We start from the raw sequence: 11,235 nt of genomic DNA, 5'->3' as shown, positions 1-11,235 counted from the left end.
GGATCTGATCTTTATTCTGTCCTGCCAATATTACATATGACCGTTTATTTTGGGTAAAGGACTGTAAAGGATCTTTTAGCACCAAATCTTCTCATTGGACTTTAAATGAACATAGTTTCGAGTTGGCTGCCTCGAGTCGCAATCTTGCTTGGGTGAAACTTTGAAAGGCCAAGATTTTAGAGAGGCATAAGCTCATGTTTTGGCGTCACGGATTCTTGATCCTGAATTTAAAAAGTCCTCTGTGTAATTTTTAAGACTATGCGGTCCACCGTAAGAGAATAGAATTTCACTCCTTTATAAACTCATTATAATTCTCATTTATTGTCAATATGGGACTTTATTCGCGCCCTTAATTAACAGTAATCTTGCATAATAGGATGAAGTTCATTTATTTGTTTCATGTCCGTTTGCTAAAGCTTGTTGGTTTGGTGGTTGGTGGTGTTTGAGAAGGGAGGAGGATCTTGTTGTTGGCCATGCTTCTGACTTAAGTCAATCTCGTTCTAGACCCGCCCGCCTCAAAGGCTACGCCACCGTCACTCTCAAGAGGTAAACTTCTCAGCTCTTTGTGCTTTTGTTATTGATGGGATTTGGACAGCTAGGAATAATAACTTGCTTTTCCGAGGGTCAATACCAGACCCTAATCTTTTGATTCAAAAGGTGGATAGACTTTTTAACGAGTTTTATGGTACCTCGTATCCTCTAGAAGATGTACCAAGTGTTCCTCCTATGTCTTCTGCCCCTTGTAGACTATATGATTGGTGCCCTCATCCTCGTGGATATGTCAAATTGAATTGTGATGTGGCTGTGAGTGAAAATGTTGGTTTTTTTTAGCTGTGCTTACCTGGGATGCAAATGGTTGTCTTTCTTTTGCTTCAGTGAAAAAATTGGCTATTACCTCTCCTTCCATGGGAGAAGCTTTTTGGCAAATTCGTTTTGCGGTGGATTTGGCTGTGCTTAAGGGATGGGACAAGATTGTTTGCGAAGGGGATTGCTTACCTGTGATTAATGCTTTTAATGGCTCTTCTGCTCACCATTGGGACGTGAGTACAATTGTGGAAGATTCTATTCCGGTTGCTAACTCGCTTTCTGTTTGCAATTTCTCTTGGGTTCCGCGAGAATTAAACCTTTTAGCTCACAACATTACCAAATAGGTTTCGGCAAATCAGTTACGTCAGATAAGTGGGTTGAAATTCTTAAAAATGTATTTTTTAGCTTCGTTCATTTCACCAATTTAAATTTACAGTTGTAAGTTTTTATGATTAAAAGTTCTCAAAAAATGTTACATCTAACTTTTTCTATTATAATTAAAAACTCTTAAAAAATATCACATCTAAACTCAAATTGAAAATTTAAATCCGCGAAGCGAATGAAGTCTTTATTTTTGCCTCTTTGCAGTTCTTTTTTTTTTTTTTTGTACTCCTGCTTATCAAAAAAAAGAAAAAGAAATACCAATTTGCTAAAAGAACTAAATAAATAAAAGAAATTTGATGTAAGTTAGTTATACCGACTGACTGTTGAATTAGATTAAAATTATATTAAATTAAAAAAATATATATATATAATAAATAATTTATAGTTAAGGTTGAAAATAATAGTTCATTTTTTTATAGTTTTACAAGAGAAGTTTCTACGAGTAAAAAGAAAATAATACTCGGGGAAATTTCAATGAGTAAATCAAACGACAAACGTAATCAAAAGAATAAAGAAGAAGGCCAACTATCGTATTCATTGCTTTTGAGTTCACAACATGTTTTTATAATATTGGATACGCTAACCATCCAAAAAGAGAGAGTATCAAATCTCAAATGCAAAAGAAAAGTATCCAGTTGTCACGCCAGAAGTGGACGTAAATGCTTAACTTTCAGCATAGGCATAGCAACAATGAAACGAAAGAAATCACCCTGTATAGTGTTTTTTTTTTCTTTTTTATATAATTCTTTTATTGTGTGTATATATATATATATTCAATTGCTTTTAGAGGGTTTTTTTAGGAGTAATTCTTTATTTTTTAACCGTTATCAGATATTATTTATTTTAGATATTTTGTAATGTGATATAATTTTAATGGGATTTAGTAGTTAAAATCGGATACTACCAATAAAAAAAGCCTCCTATAAAAAGTTTTATATCAAATCGTTTCTCTTTTGGTCCCTAAAATGCCAAGTTCCTCCACTTTTAGAATTTGACACTGTTAATAAATAAGTAATAGTTGGCCATCCTTGATTGAGAACAAAACAAGAACATTGCATCCATCACCCAAAGTACAAGCATAACACATCTAAAAAAAAATGTGATATATTCCGTCTTTGAATAAGAAAATTGCTGGCACCAACCGTAATTAAAGACACGGACAAGTCACCCGTACCACCACAAACGCACACATCGTAAGTATTTGTGGACTTTACTTTTTAGTTTCTCTTCGCCTAGTGTTGTAATGTCACCTGTTAGTTAAATAATAATAATAAAATAGATATTTCAGAAAAAAAAGAAGAAAAATTGAAGATCTTATTCAATTCATCAATTTAAAATTTTAATTTTAATTATATTATAATTAAAAATTCTCATAAAAAATTAAATTTAAATTTTTTATTATAATAAAATTTTTTTACATAAAATAATATTTTAATTTAAATTTACGAACGGAACGAGATTTAAGTTATAAAAATGTAAATAAAACCGCTCAACAAAGAGAGGCCTCACCGCTCCTTCTATTTGTGGACTCAAATATTCCCTTTAAGTTTGTCTGAGGGAAAGGATTTTTGAAAAAATATATATATTTCTTTTCTTTTAACTTTATCTTGTTCTTTTAGCCTTTTAGGTCTTTCCAGTTCCTTCTTTTTTTTTTTTCCCCCGAAAATCCAGTTTCCTCTTTAAAATAAAAAAAAAATCCTAAATTTCCTTTCATTGAGATAAATGTTTTATCTTTTTTCCCAACCCAACCCCTACGAACATAGCATCGAAGAAAAAACAATATTGGTAAAAAAAATAAAATAAAATAAAGTAAAGAAAAAGTCTGGCCGTTGTTTAGGTTTATAAAGCACGGACAGGCAAACAGCTTGGAGTACAAGGCTGAGCCATCTTCGCCTGACACCGTTTGTTCTAAACCATATATATCAGAGTTTGTATATATCTCTTTATATTGCAGCTGAAGAAGAAGGAAAAAATAGTTCTCAAAGTTATTTTTCTTTTCATTGAAGGCGTCCTCTTTTACAATCTGGCTAGGCAGAGGTCAGATGATTCAGATCCCTATTTCGTTATTTAATCTTCGCTGTTCTGTAATTTGGGTTTCTGTTTTCTGGAAACAAAAACTTGTTTTTTCCTTTCTATTTTTGTTATGCTCTATTCTTGGTTTGTATTTATGTTTGTTTGCACAAGTTAGGACTTATTATTATTGTTTTTATTGAAATTTGTTATTTTGTCAATCATTTTTCTCTGTTGGAGATTGTTTTTGCGTACTACTGGAATGAATTTTTCTTTTCTTTTTCTCTCTTTTTTTTTTTTTTTTTGTCTCGTTCTGATTTGTGGCACTCCATTGATTCTTACATAATGGTAAGAGAAGTTTGAGAGAAAAAGGAAAAAAAAAAGAGTAAAGGTTTTGAATTTTATGTGTGGAATGAAAGATAGCTATCAAATTTATAGTTTGGAGTCATGCCAAAGGATTATCTATATGCTTTCTCAAGGGTTAGAGGAAGAGAAATTATGGGATCTTACAAGAGTTTAATTGGGGTTTTGAATACTACCTCAGATTGCTGTTGGCGTTACCGTAATAAGAGATTCAAGATTTTATTGCATGGATTTTGTTTTCTCAGAATTCTGCGTTTAGTTTAGTGGAATTAAAACTTTTGTGTTGATTTTCATTAAAAGAAGAAGAGAATGAGATGATAGTGAAAAACTCAATAAATGAACCTTATTGATCTATTTCTGCGTGTATGAAAAGTAATGGAAGATAACAAATAACTAGGAGTTAGCCTCTGGGGAATTATGATATATTCTCTCATTTCTGGGTGTTAGAAGTTGTTTTTGTCGTATTGCTTGAATTTCGAATATTAGTTCAATAATTCTTACATATTTCATTAGCCTGCTTAAGAATTTTATGTACGTATGAAGTGTTGTTTTCTTGCTCCAAAGTCTAGACATACATTCAGGTTACTGATGATTTTTCTCTCTATTTTATTTTTTTCCTTTTTTTTTCCCATTCTGTTAATCAGGCCAGCATCTCTTATGCATGATTTGATTTGGGTTCGCCATTTGGCAAGGATTTTCTTTCACTCTGGCCGCTGCAAAAAAGTCAAAATCTTCTCGCACCTTTAAAGGGGTGTGGGGTGACAATGAAAGATTGATTGTGCTTTATGTTGGAACATCAAGGTCATCAACTGTTTGGAGATTGTGCCGTGTTTTGGAGGGGTTATCTTTGGATTATGGCTAAGGCCATCTATGGCTGAGTTTTCGGAAGCTTGACTAGTAAAGCCAGGTCTTCATTTCAGGCTTCTGGAGTTTAATGACCAGTGTAGTTTGATCATTGTTTGTTTTCCAAAACAAAAAAAAAAAAAAAACAAAAAAAAAAAAAGAAGGTATTGCTATGTGGATGTAGCTCTTGTATTGCAACAATGGTGAGATTTTCGTGTTTTAATGCTCACATCCATACCCACAAACCTAAGGTAAGCAAAACACTCAATTTAGTAGAACAGTCAACTTTTATAGAACTACTATAATTTATTGTGGCTCATGATAACTCGTTATGTTTCATTTTCAAACAGAAAACTCTTCATCCTTCAGTTGAGTCCTTGCATAAGTCCTTGCAAGATTGCTCTCGTGGTAGTTTTTCAGATGATTTATCTAACAAGACAAGCCCCTTATTGTTGAGTTCACAAGTAGTGGGAGATGCTCAAGTTAATAATGGTGCTAAGCATGTTTCTTCTGTTGGCCGTGGTTGGAAGTCAGAGGACATGAAGAACAAGTTTGTCATTGATAGTGATTTACTGATTCCTCATAGAGGGAATCTCAAGAAAAGTCAGTCTCTGGGAAGTGGATTATACCGGGAGGGGAGGGTTTCTGCCGACAATGACTTTGAAGAAGAGACAGATCAAGGACTTTCTTGTGATGGTTCCCAGGACCGAAATGGGTTTGGTGCAAGAGATGGAAGCAAAGACAGTGACGTAAGCCCACATGATCAGTATCAAAAAGCGCCAACCTTAGACACTTTTCACGTAAGTAGTGACATTGTCAATAATGAATCAATTTTCTTAAATGGGGACCAACCACATTCTGAAAAGGAACCCCAGGACCATTCTAAAACTCCATTATCTGGTGAGTTGGCTGGTGAGTGTAGTGACCAGACATTACATACACTGCGTCGGGTTGTAAAATCACGCTCTTTACCCGACCTTGGTGCTTGTACGCCTACTTCTAGACGTCGTACACGTTTTGGTCCATGTTCAAGGTCCTCTGAAAATCTGCATGTTCCGGACATGAGCTGGAAAGATATTACAGTTCACGAGGTTGAAAAACATTCAGTGGGAGGAGAAGTAGGAGATGACAATATCTGTAAAGCGGAGAAAGGTACTTTTGATAATTATGAGTCTTGCGATTATTCTGGTTTAGCAAAGGACTGGATCATGCCGGTTGTGGACAAGGTCGACACTGGGAAAAACGTCCAGGAAGAGTCCTTGCTTCACCAGTGGGACGAATTGCCAAACAAGGATTTTAAGATTAAGCGCATTGAGGAGTGGGTTAATGATCTACAGCATTGCAGCCCGTTGGAAGAAGCCAATGAGTCATTAGATTGTAAAGATAACATGAAGAGAGATTCCGGTTCGTTAAATGGATTGGCTGCTGCAAAGATGGAAGATAAAGTCACTCCTGGCATGGATGCTGCAAAAAGATATATATCTTCCTTAGGCGCATCTGCTACCACAGCACAGCTGGCTAATCATGGATTGGTTGTGATCCCATTTCTCATTGCATTTGCAAGTCTGAGGGTGCTCAATCTATCAGGAAATGCAATAGGTCTGAATCTCTAGCAGCTCGCTCTGCAAATCAGTTTCAGTTCTCTGATTCTCCCTACCTCCCTCCCTCTCTCTCGCTAATTTTATTTATTGTTGTTCTGTTTGCTCACTCGTTTCAGTGAGAATAACAGCTGGTGCTCTTCCACGGGGACTTCATACGTTGAATCTGTCAAAAAACAGTATTTCAACTATTGAGGGGTTGCGTGAACTCACAAGACTCCGTGTGCTAGACCTGAGTTACAACCGAATTCTCAGAATTGGACATGGTATGTCAGAGTTCGGATATAACCTTGAGAGTTGCTAGCTTTCTTTTTCATTTGTTTCCTTATGTTGTATATTTCATTTATTGGAATTGTTAAAATTAATGGAGTTTGAAAATTGTGCTTAATAATTGTTGACACTGATCGTTATCCACTATACCTGAACGTTTGAAGGCCTAGCATCTTGTTCCTCTCTGAAGGAGTTGTACTTGGCTGGAAACAAGATCAGTGAGGTTGAGGGTCTTCACCGCCTATTGAAACTGACCGTGCTGGATTTACGTTACAACAAAATCTCGACAGCCAAATGTCTTGGCCAGCTTGCAGCTAACTACAATTCCCTGCAAGCCATCAGCTTGGAAGGTAACCCAGCACAAAAGAATGTTGGTGATGACCAGCTGAAGAAATATCTTCAGGACCTTCTTCCCCATTTGGCTTACTTCAACCGGCTACCAATTAAAGCCAGTACTTTGAAGGATTCTGCAGATAGATCAGTTCGGCTAGGCATCAATTCACACCAGTTTGATCGCAGCCTGAGACCAGATCACAAGGCTACTAGGAAAGGCAGCCACATTCTAACTTCTCAGAGGCCACCGTCTTCAGCAGCTCACGGTCGTGGAAGTCAAGCAGCAGTGTCTCCAAAACACTTGAAGGGAAGGCATGGCCGCCTGCCTCCAAATGGGACTAAAGCACCATCTCATAATCGGCATCATTATTTTGACTTTGGCAGCAAAATTATGAACTTCAAACCAGATCTCTCGATGCGCAGGAGTAGAAGTGAGGAGACTTTGGGAGCTATTTGAGATTGTTTTTCTCATGCTTTAGAGTATGGTTTCTTATTTTCTGTTTCGCTTGTGGGTATGTTTGTTTGAATTACGTTTCGCCTATTTACCAAAGCAGACTTGAACTTGATTTGCAACTGTCCAGATTCTATTCTTGGGGGCCTTCAGTCAAATAACAATATATGCTATCAATAATAATTATCCTGTGTTTCCCTAAAAAGAAAAATAGTTATCTCGTAGTTCAAAAATAAAAAATAGTTATCTCGTAGTTCAAAAATAAAAAAATAGTTATCTTGTATTTGCTTTTGTCATGTTATTTGCATCGACTGTTTTTAGCCGAGAGTCCTTCAAAGAAAAGAGGGTTAACAACCTGCATCTGGTCTGGTATTTTTGCACAGGAGCCGTTGGTAGTGTTATGCTGAACTATGTAAAGACAGATTGTAAGACGCTGGGTGACCTGATTGATATACATCTCGGAATCTACGAGCAAAATGTAGTAGATGTAAATGAATACTCGAAGCAGTTAAAATAACTGGTTTTAGTATAATCAAAGCAATCTAGTTTTATACACATACATCAACACGTCATGTCTGAGAAAGACACTTGAGAGGTAAAAAAAAAAAAAAAAATACAGTAATTGGTCCCACTTCATTCAATTTTCTCATTTTTACATGGCATAAATACAAGTGTTAACAAGAAATTACACACATCTTAAAACACTTTGCAACCCTGTAAGCGACAACATTGAGACTTCTTCCTGGTTGCGTTGGGTCAGTTTCTGCGGTCAAAATACAAAGGCATTCAAGTGTTGATTTTTCCAGATAAATCCAATATAGCCAACGTTAAAACAAGGACGGAACAACGTTATGCACTAGTAATTAGTAAACTACATTATTAAAAACCACGTGAAATTGAAAAGGACATTTTTGCTCGAAACAACCGCTTAAAAACAACGGGTGCGTTCCGCTGCTTAAAAAACTCAATAAAAGGTAACTCGAGTTTCAACTTTATTCAAGTTCATGTTTTTTTAAGTTTGAATTCGAGTTTGGGATTAAAATTCAAGTTCAAGTGTCCCCTTCAACTCGAGTTCAGAAAATCGAACTCAAATTAATGAACAATATTTTTTCTATTCTTAAAAATGCTACAACTTTTTCGTTTTAATCCTGATTGAGATGATTTTTTTTCTATACGTTGACAACGAAAAGACAAATAAAACCCCACCCATATACTCTATTAAAATTTTTCATCACCATTGAGTTTTTATTAAAATACTATCTAAATGTAAATTTAAGTTTTGACTCACTCAAATACAAACTCAAAAAAAGATTTTTATTTCAAACCATAACTCAAATGTACACAATCAAACATAAACTCAAGTTATAATTTCAACTCAAGTTATAATTCAAATTCAACTAAAAAACTACACTCTAAAAGAACAGGCCCAACATCTTTCGGCCAAGATTTGTGTTGTCAAAGACGCGGGTAATCTAAATGGATGAAATTTTATGGACTTCAGGAAACCTTAGATATGTCAGTAGTCTACCCAAGATTCGTCCTCACCGCTCCACCAAAAGTAAAATTAATAAATTAATAAAGAGAAAATAATATCGGCCAAGTCATTGATTTTTTTTTTTTTTTTTTTTTTTTTTTTTTACCTGAAATGATGAGAAATCTTGCAATTCCAATCAAACAATCGTTATACATCTGCAGGCACAGAAGAGATATGCAAGTTAGTATGGTCATGGAATATAAACACCTTTTCGCTATCAGAGTTTTACAACTAGCCCGTTTTAAACACTTTCTCATCCTTTTGTTCTGCACTCTAGAAGATGAGAAAACCATAGTCAAAAGAAAAATTGGTATACCATATTTTTCACTCATAAGGAGGGGGATAAATAGGGTGAATTTCACTAGTGCCCCCAAACATGTAACCACCAATCTATTGAACCATACCAGAAAACGAATATCTGAAATATGTAGCCAATTTGTCTAAAAACCCATATTTCCCTTCCAAAAGGGACGAAATTTTGAAGTTTCAATCTTCAATGTCAAAGCCAATTCAACTAAAATTGTATGCATTACGAGCGGGAAAACAAAGAACTTCTTTTCCAATCTCGTCGACAAATTTTGTTCTTTTTTTTTTCCCCTCATCCTTTGAATGAATTCCTCCGCCTTATTTCACTGAAAGCAATTCATCACTATCACGCAACACAAAAACGACAAAATCCAATCACAAACAAACAGAGCAAGTATGTATTACTATTATTAGTTTTACCTTTGGGCTCATCGGAAGCATCGTGGTACTCCTGGTCTTCCTCCGGCACAGGATGAAGCTCAACATGCTGACCCGCCGCCGCACAACCAGCGACGCCGCCGTCAACATCGCCGCCACAAGCCTCGTCCTTCTCATTGGGAAACCTGACCACCACGACCGGACAAACGCAGTGGTGGACGCAGTAATCGCTGACGCTCCCGAGCCTCCCCTTGGCCGTCCGCTTGGAAGCCCCAAACCCACGGCTCCCCATGATGACGGCGCTGAGCCCTAGCCTCTCCACCTCCAGGCAAAGCCTCTCCTTCATGTCGTGGTCCTTGACGATGTGGATTCTGAACGGGATTTGGGCCTCCACCAGGGGCTGGGCCAGGTCCTGGGCCTTGGTCGTCGTGAAGGCGTCGAAATCGTCCTCCAGCTTCTTCCTCTGCGACTCCTCCGACGAAACGACGTCGTCGTTGCCACCGCCGAGGTTGAGGTCGATGGAGCCCCAGTCGGCGCCGTAGAGGACGCTCGTGGGACGCACGTAGAGGAGGATCACGGCGTCGCCGGGACGGAGGTAGTTCTGGACCGCCCATCGGACGGCGTAGGCGCTCTCGTTGCTCAAATCGACGGCGATCGCGATCCTCCGCTGGGAAGAGGTCGAAGAAGACGGTTGGATGTGGATTGTCGGAAGCGGACGGTTCGGTTCGGGATGAGACGACAGCGGTTGCGGCGGGTTCATCTTCGATGTCGGAGATCGGCGAAATTACGGAAATAGACCTCCGAATTTGTTGGGCTTTTGATGAGAGAGAGAGAGAGATGATGAGCGTCAAAACTCAAGAAGTCTGTGAGAGTGAGAAAAGGGAAAAAGTAAGGAGTTGGGTGGAGATTAGAGGTGGTGTCTGACCGGAGAAATGAATAAATAATAGAATATGTTAGAAAGAAAATGTGAAAAGAGAGAGAAAGTTGTTGGTTTGATAGTTAAAACTGAGCAGTTTTTTATTATCTCATGCCTTTGCTTCCGTTTCTGTAAACTTTCAGTTATTACAGGTGATTTAACTGTACTGTAATAAAAGCTCTATAAGAAAGAAAAATAATAATAATAATAAAAATAAAGTATTATCACTAGTGTCCATTTTAAGGTCAGCTTGTCAATTAAACTTTAAAATTTCTTATTTTATTTTTTAAATTTTAAAAATTTAGATATTTTATTCAATAATAATTTTTAAAGTTAAGAGAACAAACGAAAAATGAGCATAAAATTTAGAGTGCTCTAACAATAATAATCTAAAAAAAAAAAAAAAAAGTGAAATAGATTGTTAATTTTGTCCGCTAAAAAATAGTGGCTCAGTGCTATTGAATCTAAAGAAATTCCCCATATTAAGTAATTGCATTGATGCATTTGAAGCATTAGTTTTAGTAAATTGCACTTCGAACTTCTAATTTTGGTGTGTGTTGCAAGTGAAGTCTAGTCATAGTGGATGTTAACGGATAGTTGGTTGAGGTCACGTGATTTGCACATGAGGGGGTTTATAAGGACAGTGATTGTCATTTTTAAAAGAAAAAAAATTGAAGCTTGACACGTGAAACACAAAAGGCAGACATTTTAGCACCTAAGATAAAATAGGAATTTACTCAGTCTCCTTACATACTCTGCAGCTATGGTTCTGTTTATTTCACTGATTCGAGTTTAAAATTTGAGTTTAGTTACAGTAAAAATCTCTCAGAATCAGTCACATCTAACTTTTTTATTACAGTAAAAGGCCCTCACATAAAGTCATATCTTAATTCGAATTAAAAATTCGAATCAGCGAACTGAATGGGCCTGAATTTCTCCTGTGAACAGCGTTTGTATGTTGGAAGAAATCAGGCGAGTGAAGAAGTAGATGATTGTTCTTCGTGAGCCTTGTGCAAAGGCCACAAAATACTGCAAGTGCGAC

The 11,235-nt window shown here is 36.7% G+C and overlaps 2 protein-coding genes across 2 annotated transcripts; one reads left to right on the top strand and one right to left on the bottom strand.

Annotated features, from left to right (window-relative positions):
• The first annotated feature begins 2,951 nt into the window (after positions 1-2,951).
• Positions 2,952-7,181, top strand: LOC21405045. Its single transcript, XM_010097564.2, has 5 exons — positions 2,952-3,228; positions 4,209-4,658; positions 4,758-6,006; positions 6,125-6,271; positions 6,440-7,181. Exons 2-5 carry the CDS (start codon positions 4,608-4,610, stop codon positions 7,063-7,065), a joined length of 2,073 nt encoding a protein of 690 aa, XP_010095866.1. The 5' UTR covers positions 2,952-3,228; positions 4,209-4,607; the 3' UTR covers positions 7,066-7,181.
• A 386-nt stretch (positions 7,182-7,567) lies between these two features.
• Positions 7,568-10,273, bottom strand: LOC21405044 (universal stress protein PHOS32). The gene is made up of 3 exons (XM_024165256.1): positions 9,320-10,273; positions 8,700-8,748; positions 7,568-7,822 (listed from the first exon to the last, which is right to left on the bottom strand). The coding sequence occupies exons 1-2, from the start codon at positions 10,035-10,037 to the stop codon at positions 8,741-8,743; spliced, it is 726 nt and encodes a 241-aa protein (XP_024021024.1). The 5' UTR covers positions 10,038-10,273; the 3' UTR covers positions 7,568-7,822; positions 8,700-8,740.
• Positions 10,274-11,235: the final 962 nt, after the last annotated feature.

This window comes from Morus notabilis, unplaced genomic scaffold, assembly GCF_000414095.1.
Source record: "Morus notabilis unplaced genomic scaffold, ASM41409v2 Scaffold19, whole genome shotgun sequence".
Taxonomy (NCBI): Eukaryota; Viridiplantae; Streptophyta; class Magnoliopsida; order Rosales; family Moraceae; genus Morus; species Morus notabilis.
Note: the sequence above shows the minus strand (reverse complement) of the source record. Positions and strands in the feature narration are given on the sequence as shown.

Coding starts and splice junctions, on each gene's coding strand:
- LOC21405045 (XM_010097564.2), top strand. CDS start 4,608: ATGGTGAGATTTTCGTGTTTTAATGCTCACATCCATACCCACAAACCT. Junction 4,659..4,757: donor TCCATACCCACAAACCTAAG/GTAAGCAAAACA, acceptor ATTTTCAAACAG/AAAACTCTTCATCCTTCAGT. Junction 6,007..6,124: donor TCTATCAGGAAATGCAATAG/GTCTGAATCTCT, acceptor CACTCGTTTCAG/TGAGAATAACAGCTGGTGCT.
- LOC21405044 (XM_024165256.1), bottom strand. CDS start 10,037: ATGAACCCGCCGCAACCGCTGTCGTCTCATCCCGAACCGAACCGTCCG.